The sequence below is a fragment of the Spea bombifrons genome, chromosome 6 (genome assembly GCF_027358695.1).
Source record: "Spea bombifrons isolate aSpeBom1 chromosome 6, aSpeBom1.2.pri, whole genome shotgun sequence".
Lineage (NCBI taxonomy): Eukaryota > Metazoa > Chordata > Amphibia > Anura > Pelobatidae > Spea > Spea bombifrons.
Window position 1 is genome coordinate 6,188,725 of NC_071092.1, and position 17,275 is coordinate 6,205,999.

General features: G+C 42.2%; 2 protein-coding genes across 2 annotated transcripts; one reads left to right on the plus strand and one right to left on the minus strand.

Moving 5' to 3' along the window:
- Window positions 1-2,140: 2,140 nt before the first annotated feature.
- Window positions 2,141-14,917, minus strand: P4HTM (prolyl 4-hydroxylase, transmembrane). The gene is made up of 9 exons (XM_053468892.1): window positions 14,475-14,917; window positions 13,170-13,251; window positions 7,991-8,181; window positions 6,394-6,490; window positions 5,432-5,594; window positions 3,657-3,842; window positions 3,346-3,436; window positions 2,731-2,854; window positions 2,141-2,648 (listed from the first exon to the last, which is right to left on the minus strand). The coding sequence occupies exons 1-9, from the start codon at window positions 14,829-14,831 to the stop codon at window positions 2,431-2,433; spliced, it is 1,509 nt and encodes a 502-aa protein (XP_053324867.1). The 5' UTR covers window positions 14,832-14,917; the 3' UTR covers window positions 2,141-2,430.
- Window positions 9,279-11,682, plus strand: LOC128499921 (secreted frizzled-related protein 5-like). The gene is made up of 4 exons (XM_053468902.1): window positions 9,279-9,544; window positions 10,248-10,417; window positions 10,818-10,904; window positions 11,306-11,682. Exons 1-4 carry the CDS (start codon window positions 9,315-9,317, stop codon window positions 11,620-11,622), a joined length of 804 nt encoding a protein of 267 aa, XP_053324877.1. The 5' UTR covers window positions 9,279-9,314; the 3' UTR covers window positions 11,623-11,682.
- Window positions 14,918-17,275: the final 2,358 nt, after the last annotated feature.

Genomic DNA, 17,275 nt, shown 5'->3' on the forward strand with positions numbered 1-17,275 from the left:
ATTCTTACAATGCCTTCCATGTTTGGCTTCACATTATATATATATATATATATATATATAGATAGAGCCCAATACGGGATATGATAAATACTGTCTGCAGCAAAAGCTCTAGAACAGGGGTAAGCACCCTCTAGGGGTGTTAATAGACTACTATTCCCATTATCCTTCATTAGGCAATGTCTGAAGATAAAGCTCCGGTTTATGAACTTGAATTCAGATGCCTGCTGTAGCCAATCAAGTTCACGCTAGGGGCGTCCATGCGTTACTGCCCCGATATCATACTCTGCTGCCAATGTAAATCGCGATATGGCCATGGATAATGGGCCTCTGAGTCTCCATACTGCACCCCCACTCCGTAGTCATAGTATCATCCACTTTGATTAAAAACATGAATGTTACAATAAGATTTTTGTCTACTAGATTTTCTATATTTTCTGTGTTATATATATTGTGATATCCAAGCAAAACAACACAGATTAAAACCAAAAAAATGCAAAACATAAATAAACATAAATACATCATCAAGTCTCCTCCAGGGCAAAATGGAACCAGCCTGACGCTCCGAGGAGGCGACATTACTCAGTAGTGCTTTCTGCAGAGATTGCGTCTTTTCTTTGCATTGCATACAGTTGCAATAATAATAATAATTTCAGAAATTGTTACATTTATAAATTATTCTATTCAGAAATAAAGCAGATTGTCCTTGGTGATGTAAAGGGTAAGTTTTAAAATAACTTTTTTTTTTTTAGATCATTGAGAACTCAATTGATAAACAAATTATTATATAAATAAGCAGAATTACGAAAATTGCAGAAATAAAAGTAATTGTAAGTGGTTGATCACCAAGGACAGCGGTGATCTATACATCGACACATTGTGTATTATCACAAATTTAAGGTAAAACTTTCTTTTGAAAGGTTTGATTGTTTTGGAGGAAGAACCATACAGGTGTAAAGTTACCACCGTTTTAAAGTGATGTAAACAAAACATAAAAGCAATCAAAATTGCTAAGAGGTATGTAGTGACCTCAGCATCCCCAAATCTACGAATTACTGCAGCCTGGCAAGGATAACGGACAAGAGGATGAATACACCGGCTAGTCCTTCTCAGGTGTGCAGTGTTTATGGATACAACGTCTTTGGCTTCATGAACATATTCTTCATATCTATGGCTACCTGACCCATCTCTTTCCTAGAAGCAAACGCGTTTCTAAGTGACCCCAAACTTTTGAACGGCAGTGGATCTTTTGAACAGAAGTTGCGTTCTGCTTTAGAGCGCTTGCTACGGTGCATACGGACAATCACATTTACAAACTAACACAAAGAGTAATGCAGGGCATGCAACATCATGCCTTAATATCATTTGGGAAAGACTGCGACTTAGATAACGTTATAGAAATAAACATAAGCGTCTAACCGTGAAGAACGCCACATTACATTAAAACCTTGAATCTACATTGTGTCGGGTAGACCTGCAAGGTTATGCATAGTGATATGACAAAGGCCGCACTGGCTTCTAACGAACTAACGTAGGCTGGGTTTACTAAATTTATGTTGGGTTGTAGAGGTATAATCTGGCGAACATTAATTTCTCTATAAGAGGTGTAGTGCCTTCACTATGATGTTCTGAATGACTATAAGCGTAGAGGTAATCTGTGATAGTGATTTTATGACTGGTACTAGTCTGGTTTGAGATTATTTGATTTTGGGCTGCCCGGCACGGTACTAACCAACCCACTGAATGCCAGAGAGGTGTGCAGTACCCTTGTACACAGATATATAGAAGTCTGAGTAAGATATAAATACATAAGGAAGAGATAATGAGCAGTGATATAATGGGACTGAAGTCAGCAATGTTTGAACCCCACTTTGTGGGTCCATGAACCGGCCGTAAGTGATTTTTATAGGTCGTAATTCCCAGATTGTATTTTAGATTCAATAACTCGTACGCTCCTGAACCATGCAAAACATGAATGATAGGAACAAAGAGGGTAACCTCTCAACTGCTGGAAGAAGAGCCCTCTGTCTCCTGCCCATGATATGATTTACTGTAAAACAATTCCATATATCCAAATCCAGCTAAAGAAACATATTGGTCTGTCAAATTTTTAGAAACACGCATAAAAAAACTAATTTGTTCCTCTTTACTACCTCCTTCTGTTGTTTCTTAAACCTTCTCAGTACCAGACCAACACAAATCGTGTTCTCCCAAGTCCTCCACGGTTTGCCTGTTGGTGCACTCTATCACCGTGTGCGATTAAACAGAGGCTTCAGGAAGACTGATTCATTCAGCTCTTCCAAGTTGCCCCAACTCACACGCCTGCAAGAAAACTGAGAAAGGGTGCATTAAGATAGCTGGGTAAGGTATTGTTGTGCTCAGGACCCAAGAATGTACCCTCTGCCCAAGGCTGGTGCAAGGCTGGTCTTCCGATTACAAATCCACGTGCACATCCTTGTACGATGTATCGGCTGTCCAATCCTTCTGACTCTCGTTTTCATCTTTGGCGTATCGTGCCATCTCCTGTTGGAACCAGAGCTGACGCTCCTTGTTGGGGTCCACGTTAATCCAGTTGTTGGCAATCCATTTGGTTCCTTCTGTCACCAGGCAGCCTCCGTGGAGGGCAAACTCATCCAGGTCTCCCACCCAGCCTGATAAAAGGAGACTGATATTGGTATCCATTCATACTTTTAGCTTGTGACTCTATCATGTGTAACACATACAGTTGTATACCTTTGCCATTTGACAAGTAATTGTACCAGAAGACTGCTGTACCCTGCCGTGGCTTTATTCTAAGGTTTCCTTTATCACAATGCTTCCGTGTGTCTCTCAGGTCAACATCATTTTGGATTAAGGACTGAAACAGAAACATATGTAGTTGGCAATAGACATTTTCAAGGTATTGGCAAATCAGTTCAGGTAACTTTTTACTCATCCTCGGTTCATTCAGGCCTCATTCCCACCCTAAATTGTACAAGAGTCAGAGTGTGTATGAATGAACCTCTCCACTCACACTTCTTCTAATGCGGTCTGCGTGTCGCCTGCTGATGGGCACCAGGATATTAAGTCAAATCCTGGTGCTCTGCGCCGGCAGGTCATGCGCAAGCGACAAGAAAGCTTTAGTGAAGAGGTTTGGGCCAACAGCTGCATATTGAAGGGTCAAAAGGAAAGCTGCTGTGTGCACCTATGGTAACAATGGGCCTGCCCCTTAGGCCCTGTGTTAAACATGGCCCTGATCCAAATAAAATGAAATACAGAGGTCAGATGACTTAATAAATTTTCCAACCGAAGTGAAGACATGGATGAGCCAATAATGGAAATACATTTTGAAACAGGACACCTGCTCACCATTTCCTCGTACGTTCTGTTGTCAGCTATCGGGAATGTCGTTTCACCTCCCCCGGTGACATTATTCAGGTAAAACAAAACCGTCACATACCTGGAAAACAGAACCTCTGTCACTTCTACAGATATTACATACTTTTCTGTTTCAGGAGAGAAATAACAAAAAAAATATCTGATGTCATCTTTAGCTGCGTAATGGCAGTTGTGTTAAAAATATACATAGACGTGGCAATAACACATGCGAGATATTTGTTCTAAGCGTTATTACGCGGTCCTTCGCTATGTGAACGCTTTATGGCATTCTTCCTTCTTACCGACATGAGGTCTCGAAGGGTGCAGATTCATTGGTAGTGAGCTTGGTGTGCGCGCATGCTGTCTCTGGGAACACCGGCCCGCTATCCATATGAGCGTGGTAGTGGCCGCCTGCGTCATACCTCACCACCTGCAAGGGCTCGCTGTTCTCCACCACTTCTGGAGGGAGTTGCGTTAATTTGATGACTCTAAGAAGAAAACATGAAGGTTCTGGATGAACGTGGGTATTCCTTCACCGCATACACGTCTCTGTAGTCTCATTCCAAAAAAAAAACTGTTAAAATGTGGAGCTTCTATGATTAGTATAAAGTCAAACTATGTTAATTTATGTCTTATGAGTCTACATGTTATTATCGTTCTTGGAAATGATGGTGGGCTTAGGAGGCCCCCTGCTTGTGAGCTTACAATCTAATAGATGTGTTAGATGCAGAGGTAGATGTACTAAGTGGTGAACATTTTAAAATCTATATACAGAACAATTAATGTATATACTGTAAATTGCAGCACTGGTCCTGTTGTGGCACATAATGTGCATGGGTTTTCTGATTTAAATGGCTGATCTGGGAATCCTCTGCCATCAGCGGATCCCTACTTCTGAAAGTTGTTATGAATAAAAAAGGAAGAAAATCCCTGTTTTAGACGTCTGTAAAACAAATGGATAACTACGTGGTAAAAAACATAAGAAAAAGCATCTTTAAAACAAGACCCCCCCCAATGCATAATTATTTAACAGTCGAAAGTTCATGGACAACTGCTTTGAATAAGTAAACATTAGATTACTTAGATAATTAGGGCCCAATTAGCAGAAAGTAAACATTTGGGAAGCCGGTCTTCACAGTTTGCTATTTTGGTTACAAATAATTACAGCCATAGCCCAATTCTAATTTCCTCTTTCCTCACTCAATTAACACTAAATTAGGTGAGTAAATAAAGCCATAGATTGGGTGTTGTGTACAGAAAGCAGGTCTTTAGAGCAAGAACAACTGTAACCTTTAGTACACAAGATAAGATCTCCAAAGTCAATTAACCCTTAGTAATCTTATCAGCCTGCTGCGCGCTTTACCTAAAACTCATCAAATTAACCAACTTTTTTACTTAAATCCATGGCCTGCATCTCGGAAATGGAATTAAAATCTAAATACAACCTGCATTGTTGTAAAACTGAGACTTGGTATGTAATAATTTGCATTTTTTGACTCCTTAATATCTAAGATTCTTATTCAACTGTAATACATCTTGACGTTCTATGGGCAGAGACAATGTTACCCGATACACCTACTGTATGTTATACTTATAATAAATCAAGGTCAGCTGGAAATCTACCATCTAATTCCAAGAATATGCTGAGTCCCTTTCCAGAATTTATTTTCATCTCAAGCAACGATGATGTCATTATTATACTTCCTACATTCCCCTACCAAAACACTTGCCTTGGCGCCTTTGCTTAAGTACAGTGGCAGAAAAAGCTAAGGCGTCGCTTGAAGACCGGACCCAATGCGATCTCCAGTAGAGATATAACTTTTAACATGCGTTTTAACTATATAAATTCTGCATCCACGTGCCAAAAAGTTTAACCCCATAAATGCCAGGCAATTACTGCCCTTTGGTACCCAGAATGTTTAAAAGACTAGCTGGGCTGCATGTTAAGAGGTTTCAAGTAGGCGCTGCTCTGTCACCTTTTACCTTTAATTCGATATTTAAGAATATTCATTTGTTGGATAAACTGTAACCGTCTGTCTACGATATAAGCGGTCACATGATGCCGTTTGGAACTTACCTCTGACGAATGGATCGTAACACGTGGTGAGCTCCTTCTCCCTGGTACAGCCAGGTGTGCTGACTATTCCGGACCAAGTCGCTCATGGTGATCCTCTGGTTCCCCAAGTATTTATGGAAGTCCCCGAGATTTAATTTCTTGAATTCCTCCAAGCTCAGGACTCCTGGAAAATCATGAAGCAGCAGCAGTTTCTTAGTTTCAATTAGTTTATTTATTAATAAAGAGACAGGGGCTTTACATGATAGATAAATCGAGTCCTCGAGCGAGAGATTTTACAATCACCGACACTGTTGGTCACATAAAAGTTATCACCTGCTCCCTGGCCGGACTGTCTCACAAAGAGCGTCCCCATACAGCAGATTTATTCAGGATAGAACTGATAAACATCAAAGTCAGCCTGATAGACGTCCTCACAACAGACCAGCTACGTCAGTGAAATATACATCATTAATATACCGCTGTTACTCACCAGCAACACTAACAGAGTTCATTGCGATTTCAAGTATTACTTCAAATAAAATGCAAAATAAATACATTGGAAGGAACATGTACTAAATTCTATAAGGGGATTAGTCTGTCGGTGGATTAGACAATGAATGAAACAGTGTTTGAGACCTACAGAAGAAATGGGACCCTGGCTAATAATTAAATATATCTAAGTATTGCAATTATAGTTAATAATTTCTAAATCATTCCCTGGATAATACGGCATGTACCGTGTAGGAATGAAAGACATTAAGGACAAGCTAACACACTTAGCGGCTGGACTGGACAGCTGCCTATAGTCGGTCCGCAAGGACCCTCTTCACATGAGTAAAGGACCCCATTACGCTTATTAAGCGAATACTTGCAGGCGGTTAAAGCTTTTAGAGTAACTGCCCCACCTGACTTTCAGGGGCTTTTGTCGTCAGTAACACAATCAGATATGCTTTGTTTTAAACACAATTACCCTGCTATCTCACCATTGCCATCTGGGTCGGCCTTAACCGCGGTGTACATTTCCCGAATATTCTCAGGGGTCATCCATCTGCCGTTTCCGAGTCGGGAGTGGGTCAATACCTGGAAGTCAAAGGGTTTATATTAGTCTTAAAAACCACCAGCAGCATGTTCAATAAAAACTTCCTTTATACGCAGAGAACACAAAATATTTTGCAACGGCAGCGACCTAATTTTTGTTACTTTGTATCATATTAACAGTAGTTTCCAGAAAATATATATTTGGTGTTGAAAAAAAAGAAAATAAATAAATAAATAACAACCCAGAAGTATCTGGAGATTTGACTGCAGCTTTTTTTTAACCATAAATGATCGTTTTAATTCAAATGGATCGCTGAAATTATTTGTTTAGTCTCTATTTTTTATATAACAGCTTTTAAGAAATGTATGAGAATTAAGAGAATATTGTACTTTAAAATATAAACACATACATCAGACAGAACACTTACGGCTATTAAGTGATTTTTCTACCCATTAAATTTAATGTTTGGGGAACTATTATGAATATTCTTTATGTATTAAAAAAGAATCTATGATTGCTACATATATTAAGTAGTTATATATTGTATTTCTATGAACCTGACTTTGGAATTTATATATTCATAATAGAAATATTTTTGTATGTTATAAAACTTCAATAAAATAAATATAATTTTTATTAAAAATAAATAAATAATAATAATAATAATAATATTAATATTATTTAATATATTTCAGAGAGCGATGGACATTATCTTTTTTGCTTTGTTGGATACTGAAGGTTACCCCCTGTAGATCTGCTTAAATGTGTTTTAAATATTATTTGATGTGTGCATGTTAATCTGTTATTTGAATCTTGAGATAAAAAATCACCAAAAAAATCTTACTGGGAGTGTTTTTTTTTATTGCAGCCATTATGTTGCAAATAACGAAAACTACTTCCAAAAAGCAGTTTGTGTCTCCAAAGTGAACATCTGTTTTAATGGATGAGAAGACGCTGTAAGATGTAACGATGATAAAAAGCCTGGTTACAATGTAGTTTTGAAAACTGGAAATAACTCGTTATTAGACGTAATAAACACAATAATTGGGTCAAAAAAAGCATTTAATATGGATATCATTGTCATAGGCCGGAGAGAAGGAAGAAGTCTGCTCTGAGTGGCGTTATATTACAGGCGGTAGTAATAAATATCAGAAGGTTGGAGGGTGTTAGTACTGTATAAAGAGAATTAAGCCTCAGTAAGATTTGAACTGCAAGTCTTTAAGTAAATTGCTGTGTGAGCTATAAACAAATCAAATCCGGAATGCCGGCTGGGTACATTTATATACAATCACATACAGAGAAATCGGTGCCTCCGGGAATTTATCTTAAATATGCAGCTAAATTAGGCTCCAGATATATAGGTTTAGGAGACACGGCCCAGCCTTGATAAACCAACACAAAAGAAGTGAACCATTTGAAATGTGAACATCAAACAGAGTCAATAGCCACGCGTCCCCCATGTGTTATCTGCCGTGTTTCCCACACCAGTCTGAAGCCATCCCGTCTTCCCGGACCCCCGTCCCCCCCAGCCCATCACTCACTTCCTTTATCTGAAGTTGTCCATCCTGGTTGTGGTCCAGAAGATTAAAGATATCGGCCTTGCTTATCTCCAGGTTCTCCATGGCTTCTTTATATCCATCTACAGGCAAAATCTGACTTGCCTGCAGTCCCTTTAACTGTGCCAGGTGAATGAGCAGTTTGCACTCTTCCTCGGTCAGAAAATGTGGGATTTCTAGAAGAAATACACAAAATCATCTTAAAAAAAGAAAAACCCTTGGAATGTGTACACACTGGAAATCCAGGCTGCTGAAAGCAATTAATAAAAACATATTAAAAATGATTACACTGAAGGCTCTTACATTATAATATTGCTTTGCTATGTACCCTAAATCACTTATACGACCATATAGTCACGGATTCCATATTATGTTGGGAAATCACCAATCGGCAGAGAACACCTAAATCTGTTGTTACAGAGAAACATGGCTATTAAAACAAGAAAATGGCTTTGCTGTACCCAGCATGTGTGGAGAAATCAAATATATGACAGCATTACATAGGTTTACATCATAAAACAAAAGATGTGGTGGCCAAAATGGATTTTTTGGTGATTTGCCAAAGTTTACAAACTTAACAAATAAGGTGTTTGCTTTTTTTTATTTTTTTAGTAGTGATCTTGCTAATTACATTGTGATTACTCCGCATGTAAATGATCGACCCTCACCTGTAAATGGACGTTCTCCAGGACACAATGTTAAAAAATTAAAGCTCTTAATGAAAACATTAAGACACTCAGCGTCTGTTTGAGAATCCCCAGAGCTGGATAAACACACTTTACTTATCCTCTGTCCAAAAAAATGATTGTTTCTTTTGCAAGTGGGTAAAACGTTTACGTTTCTAGGATAGTTAATGACGAGTCACGGGAATAGGCTGGCCTCAACAAATGGTGTCCAGTAGAGATTCAATCAAAAAAGAAAAAAATACAATAACACGCCTAGATAATCCAATGTGTAGGAGGGTTCAAACATTCAGCCCCCTCTGTCTGCCCTCATTACAACACCTGCTGATCTAAGCAGCCCCCCTACAAGACCAAACAATCAGGCCTATTGGCAAAGACAAACTGTGGTATTGTCTTTACCACCAGGAGACCAAGAGTGCTGGATCTTAATGAGAAAGGATTAGCAGGAAAGTGGCTCCCGCAATATAAAGACCAGTAGCCCAAAGCAGGAGAAACTCACTTCCCTGACCATTTGTGAGGACGAGCCATTGGTTTCTGGACGTTTCGGGAGAGGCACCATGACTCCTCGGCACTCACTATGCTCCCTGTTGTTTCTGGTATGCACCTCGATCTGTGGCTCCCAGGCTATGTACGTGGACTTCTTGGGTTCTTCAAGGTGCACGCGGATTCCCAGACACATGGCTCTGTGCTATGACATCGGATATTCAGAAATGCGGATCCCCAACTTGTTGGAACACGAGTCGATGGCGGAGGTGATTCAGCAATCCACCAGCTGGCTGCCCCTACTAGCGAGAGAGTGCCACCCCGACGCACGCATCTTCCTCTGCTCCCTCTTTGCGCCAGTCTGCCTGGACAGGTAAGTAATATCCTTCCTCTCACAAATACTATGTTCCAAGCAAAGGGAAAATGTGAACTACAAACACTGTATCTCTTACTGTGTTAACGTTCTAATGTCTTCATCGCTGCTGCTCACACATTGTGCTCCTTGTTCCGTACGGGGCAGCGGGCTCTCCTTGTGCGTCAGTTCCATGGCAATTAACTGCCATATTTTCCCATTAGTGAGTTTCTCTATTGTAAAATGTCTCTTTGAATTACACATGACTGACCCCTGCTTGCATCACTCTACGTATTCGGGCAGCACTTAGTCGGCTCTTTGTTCCTTTGAAACATACAATTTGACAAAGTCCTTTCTTAATGAAAGCGTTAAGGCGCTCAGTGTCTGTTGGAGAAAACCCAGCGCTGGATGAACACACTTTAAATTTAAATCTCCAACCTCATTTGTTCTGGTGAGCTTTTAACCATTTAAGATGCCGTGAGCAACGCACTGAGCTTCTCTATGACACTCGAAGAGTTAAAACCCATTATTGTAGAATGCAGGAGGATGGAAAATCGAGTGGTCTGTGTAATACCTTTCTGATAGGGGGTCAGCATTATTATTTTTATTGCTGATTAAATGTGGCGCGCATTTGTAAAATCCATCCATGAATTTGTAGATCCTGACTCCATCACCCATAGGCGTCTTTTGCTGATCTGCTGCTCGGTTTATTGCCTCTCATCAGGTTCATCTACCCGTGCCGGAGCCTGTGCGAGGCAGTGAGGGACAGCTGCGCCCCAATCATGGCCTGCTATGGGTACCCGTGGCCCGAGATACTGAAGTGTGAGAACTTCCCCATCGACCACGGCATGTGCATCTCACCGATCACCAACGGCACGAGTTCCAGCCGCAGAAGTAAGTTATTTCTCCATCAAATGCAGAAACTACACAAGTTTCCCGAGAGTAATCCAACTAGCCGATGTCTTGTCCTCTGCCTTTATGTTATCACTTCTGTTATTTTTACACAAGTTTAACGGGTCTCGGTTTAATGTTTAAAGTGACGCGGTTAGCATGTCAGGGTTCCTTTAAAGATCAGGTTTAGGGTGCGTGACTTTCTACCGCCTGTTATCTCTGCTGCAGATCCACGAGCGGGTCCCTCTGCTGCTACTCTAATAAAGACAGGTCTACATAAAACTTGAGGAAAGCCATGTTTTGTCTGCATTCTCTGTGTCGCTCTGTACTGTGTACTTCATGTCAGGAAACCATCCGTGGGATGCAGGAATGCTCACGGCTCTTCTTTACTTGCTTATAGCAGTGCCCAGAGCCAGCTGCAGAGACTGCGAGCTAGAAGAAGCGAGCACCGCCAAGGAGATCCTGGATACCTTCTGCGCCAACGACTTCAGTGAGTACACAGCACAGGGTACAATGCCGCCTCTCAGCCCCAGTGCTCTACACACACCCGTCTATTTATTCCCAAAATAAACAACAACAAAACCGCATACGTTCCTATGGGAAAACCGTTTGCATTCACTGACCTATCTATTATGTATGGCCAGTTTGCACAATGCACAGTTAAATCATATATAATGTTTACAGATCTATAATGTGCAATGCAGAGTCGTTTGCTATTAATTTAATAAGGGAAGGTGTTATGCGCATGTACACCACTTGGCATGTGGTCCCACAATGCACTGCACTCAATGGATGAGAGCACTGGGATGCGGGGGGCTTCACATCACATCCACACAAGCCATTATAATGTGTAGCTGATTAAAAAAATACATTCATATTTCTATCTCCTAGCTGCCAAGGTCCGCATCACCAAGAAAAACCTGACTTCTCCAGTGCTGTCCGACTTCGACATGGATGCCAAGCTGGAAATACTGAAACATGGCCCCCTGGCCAAAGCGGATATATTCCCGATGCTCCAGCAATGGCTGGAACTCGATGCCACCTGCGTGCAGAACATCATGCGGGGAACCCGGAGCGGCACTTACGTCATCAGCGGAAATATCCAAGACGACAAGGTGGTTGTGAATAACGCCTACGCCTGGCAGAAAAGGAACAAGAACCTCCAGCACGCGGTGAGGAAATGGAAGCATCACAAGTGCAGGTCCTAAGAGCCCAATGGATTGAAGGTGCTTCACTAACCAGAGGGCACCGCATGAAAGCTGTGTATATTTCTGTATATATGTGGGACATGCTCCGTAACAATATTAAGACAAGAAGCAACGTGCGCTGCGTGTGAAAATTCTCCGGAATGAAATTCTTAAAGGAATGAACAAAGCTCTAGGACACCCAAACTTCTGCGACCATGTTTTCTTAGCTTGCTGTCCTGGCCACAAACGTCTAGCCATAAAATAAATGTTAGTTTTTATATATTGACTCACGAAGACAAATAATTTGGAGCTCGCATCTATCCCCCTAAATGCATGCTGAGAAAATAGGTTCCAATCACACAAAGTCAGTTTCTGTGTGCGTTCTATTAATGCACACCTCCCAACTGTCCCGCGCAAAGTCCCCATTTTGCCACTCAATCCCGCTGAGCTCTATTCTGCCCCCCGCTTCTCAGGACAGAGGTAGAGCTCAGCGGGAGAGCGGGATTCGGGACCACAATCTGGCGGTTTTCAATCACTGGAGTTTGAGTGACGCTCTACCTCCCAAACTCCGCTCCCTGCCGTCCCGAATCACACGGGCTTAGAAGTCGAGATGTACGACAACACGACAGATCTGTAATCAAAGTGCATTACAACAAAGCCACTCTTTCCTGTTTTTTATATAAGTAAATATCTATTTAATTAAAACAACCGTGTCTATCTATTCTTCGATTGCCGTTTGCAAAGAAAGTGTTTAAACTTTGTAAATAAATAAAGTAGAGCTAAGAAATAAAAGTCGGTACTAACGGTAAGGGTATCAATGTGCGCTTCGTGTTACAAAGTGTCATAAATACATTGTGACCTTTGAGGAAGCCTCGTTGGCCGAAGAACGTTCCAGATGTTGGACTGGTGGCAGAACGTTCTTTTTTTTAATTTGACCGACATTGATCGGATTATCCAGGATTGGGATGTAAAATGCTACGTTTTTAATAAAAGTATGTAAAAAAACTTACTCTTCTGGAAAGATGTGATTCTTTCTCATCCCTGAGGTTAAAGTCCAAGCTGTGTTGCGCATTTAGAATGTCCTTTGATGAGCCTTTTCCATGTGTTCTACTTGTGAGCGCAATAATATAAATACACTATATATGCACTTCATACACTATGTTAGATTTGCTCTTTTTCTGGCATAATATGGGTTATTAACCCTTGAATAAAGGTTGAAAGGATTCAGGTTACTATTTATTACACGTCGTAACACCATGCGCACATTGATACTTTTGGAGTATCGGGAAAGGACGGGAGGTTGAGCTTTTTGTGCTCCACAATACATTATTTATAGAAATATATGTGAATAAACATGTCTTCTCGTGGTTTGTGAGGACATGTGAATGAATGAATGAGTACCAGGCGATGGATTTTAGGATCAGATGGTGTCCCTCTCCGTTAGATTAGTTATAAGAGCAGCGCTGGGGTTTATCATGGTGTTAAGGTGATTAAATTCACTTGCAGCAGATTGAAGCAGGGGAATAAACCGAGTTAAACGCCCATCACGCAGAGAACAAATCTCTTACCAAACAGCAGCGGCTTTAGACTCAAGGTTTTGACGTCGTGGACCTTGTTTAGAACCAGCTCCACTTTCTGCGTGTGTCCAACCTGACGAGGAAATCACAGCAGAAAGAAATAATTACTTCCATCCGTCTGACCGCAGAAGGCAACATATTCCGCTGGTCCCACATTATAACATAAATGATATATTATCACAATAATCCCAAATGCGCTAACGAACACAGTCTCTGTTCACACAGATTATCTGCCATGTGCGTGTACCATGACTCCATAACATTATAACACGGAAGATGGATGCAGTCATATTGGTCCAAGAAAATATGGCGTCTTTACTGGAAAGATGATACCTTTTATTGGGCCAACTTAGAAAAGTATGTTGAGTCACAAAGGCTTTTGGGATCTCAGAGGTTTCCTCTCCATCTGAAGAGAGATCTGAGGTCCTGAAAGCCTATGAGAGTCATCTTTTTTCCATTAACCTTCTAACCGTTTTTTGCTGGCTGGTACATCTTGGTAAAACATATTTCAGGCTAATTTATTATAATTATTATTATTGTTATTAGAACACTTTTGACAAAATAACTCCACAAGTTTCATAGCTGGGTGGCTTCTAACTCCATGGTCGGCCAGTGGAGATGACTTGCAGGACATCAAGTCTTATATAACTCATCAATGCCTAAGATGGATCACCACCAAGGGGTAACTCAGGCTCGAGCCGTGTGACCACCAGCGATATCTGAACACTTGGTTCTATTAGTGGCCCATCAAGGATGTACCAATGAGAAAGTAATATTTGCAGATTTGTCCCATTAGGGTTCAATATGTGGCCCTTTGAAGCCCACCCCTGAAAATGGAGATTGCACCCCCCCCTGGAGCTGTCCGCTAGGGAGAGCTGAATAGCTGTTTGAAGCTGTGCATTAGGAACAATGCGTGGCCCTTGGAGCTGCCTGTAAATGGCCCTTCAGGAATAGTGAGCGGTTACCCTGCACTGAGTATTAGGAACAATGAGTTGTCAGAGCTGTCCCTATAACATGCAGTGAGTGGCCCCTTGGAGCTGTCCCTATAACATGCAGTGAGTGGCCCCTTGGAGCTGTTCCCTTATCAGCAGTGAGTGGCCCCATGGAGCTGCCCCTATAAAATGCAGTGAGTGGCCCCTTGGAGCTGTCCCTTTAACATGCAGTGAGTGGCCCCTTGGAGCTGTCCCTTTAACATGCAGTGAGTGGCCCCTTGGAGCTCTCCAATAGATGTTACCCTGTACCGGGGCAGGTGTTATCGGCCTCTCACAGCCACCCCACCCCAGCAGCCAGACTCACCTTGATACCCTCCAGCCTGGGCAGGTAGGTGTACGGTGAGTTGTCCTGCTCATGCCTCAGCCTAGCCTTGTGCTGGGGGGCTGGTGTCCCGGTCGTTGGTGCTGGAGGGCCCGGGGTGGGCCCCTCGACCCCGTGGTTGTTGCCGTTGGTGTAGTAGACATAGAACAGCAGAGCGATGACATTGAGGATGTAGACGTGCACGAACACCATCACCACCACGAAGTACGAGCGCGAGCAGACGCTGCTGCCCTTCTGTATCCCCGCCAGCCTGTCCCTGCCAGGCGGAGGCTCATCTTCAGGCGGCGGCGGCAGCTTTGGGCCCCCGTTCACCGCTGACCCGATTCCCGAGGCCTCCATCACACTTAGCCTGACAGGAGCCGGGCGGCGCTCGTTACCGTGGAAACGCAGAGCTCGCGCGAGCTGTCACTGACAGGAGGGCGCGCGCCCAGCACCGGAGGTCTGGAATTAGTGGGAGGAGACAGCGCGGTCACATGGAGCCTTGGAGGAAGGTTGCTAGGAGACGAGCAGGAGATTAAAAGTCTAGGTATCATCATTTAAATGTCACTTGTATAGATCAGGGTTACAATTCACTTGGTCACCGATGTAACATTTCTGAATTACACACGTGATAAATACTGGTAAAAGATCAGAATCTTGTAGTAAATGCGATACATTCTGGTAATAGATTGGAATCTTGTATTAAATGTTATAAATTCTGGTAATAGCCATTGTCTTCTTGTTATGCGGTGGGAGAACTAGGCAGGTTGGTGATTCTGAGAAGTTCCAGGATAAAGATCTTCCCTCATTCATCTTCCAGATCACAGGGAAAGTGCTCCCTGGGTCTTCAAGGAAAGAGGAACCTATAGCTCCAACCCTTTGTGGCCAGAGGAGTAGGTAGGACCTGCTTACCCTCTAGGACTAATTAGCACTGGGTCAGTAACTGGCGCAGGGCACCTCTTCACAGTCAGATCAAGAGAGAACAGAATATTGACCCCCTAAATGCCATGTTGAGGTCCCCCATCTCCATGCATGTACTCTAATAAACGACTCCCCAAACCTAACTCACCCATGAAATCCAGTTTCCAGTTACATGAGCCAAATACACGCAAAGTTACAGTTTTGCACAAAAACAAGCCAGTGATGACGTGACAGCCCCTTTAACATTTCTAGTACAAAATAATTACCGAAGACGTCGTCACTGTCAAATTCACAGGTCCACTTATGCTCCAAGAAGCCTCCCTGCCCTTCTGCACCCCAGGGGTCTACCTTATTCTCCGGATTGGAGGAGATATTGTACTTTTGGGCTTCAACCCCCCAACATCTCAGTGTCCTGGTTCTGTCGGCACCCAGACATCAAGCATCATTAACATGAAAGGTGGCCCTGAGGTCTCTTAATTAACCTGGTTTGGTGGAGTTGAAGCTTTTGCATGGCAGGAGATCCAGTCTAGACGGAATTCCATAAGGAAATTAGATATATTATGTATCTCGTTGCATCATGATTGAAAACTCCTTCACCAAAGGAAATGAAAGCACCACCAATGGTTGTTCAATGCAATCTGCGAGCCGATTCCAATAAGACTAATGAGAATAATTTGCTGTCTATCAAAAGTTTTAGGTAATCCCCGGTACTAAAGGGTGCGAGATATTCATTTAAGACAAAAAAAAAAAGTGGAAATCGTTCCAAGAAAGTCAAACGCCATATGCCATCTAAAAATAACCTCCATCTCACCGCGTTATCAAAACAAAGTTGAGAGAACAGCGCGGGTAAGACCTAAAAAGCATTCTCAGAGATAACACCGATAGGACTGGACTGTGTCACGTTTAATCTGCCGAGGCTGTAAGAGCGCCGGTCTAACATTAGCACGGAATCTAAACATCTTTGTGACATTTTATAGACTCCACGGCAGGTTTTAATATCTTCGCAGAATACCAACTGTTGGCCACCTACCAACATTAAAGGGCCCGGAAAATTCCAGGGCTGGACTCTCCATTTGGCTACCGAGGCAGATGGGGTGGGAGCCGCTGTCAACGCAAACTATTAGGGGTCAAACGGAACTCTGAAGTCAGGGAGGTCTTTTTGCCCCCTTAGATCACTCTATACATAAAAAGTGCTCTTCCATTTCGGGGGTGGGGGGGATACCGCATCCCACCGTATAATAAATAAACCTTAGTAGACGTTTTATTATTAGTTTAAACATTTTATCACATAAAAAAAACACAAGGAACCGCCTTTTACTGCCTGCTTTTGGGTCACATGACAACTTAGCACTTACCACAAAAACTATAATTGAGGCAAAGGTTTACACAATGAAAGCATTCTCAGGGAAAAGTGTTGACTTCTAATGTACTAAAGGATAGTGTTGCATTTAGTAATAAAAATGCTAATATTAGCAGAGTAGGTGGAACAGCACCTTTAAGAATGACAGACACCATATACTTCTTTGAGGTCTGGTTTTTTTCCCCCCACACTTGGTCATGGGGGTTCGCGGGACCCCCAGCTTTCTACTCTCCCACCCCAATACCTCCTTATCGGCTCAGAAGAGGGGTTCCTGGAAAGGAGGCAAACATTAGTTACCCATTAATAGGAAAAATGGGAAGACCGCAGTAGTAGTAGCTGCAGACCAGCGTGTACCTGTACAAAATGAGAACTTTGGTTGGGTGGTAAAGATTAGCCGCAACTACCCCAGTCTAGATTGTAAGCTCACAAGACCCAGTACCCCTCCTCCATTTATTTTGTTATTTTGTGTGATTTTGAATTGTTTTACTGACCCTGTTGTAACAGCGTTACAGAATCAGCTGGC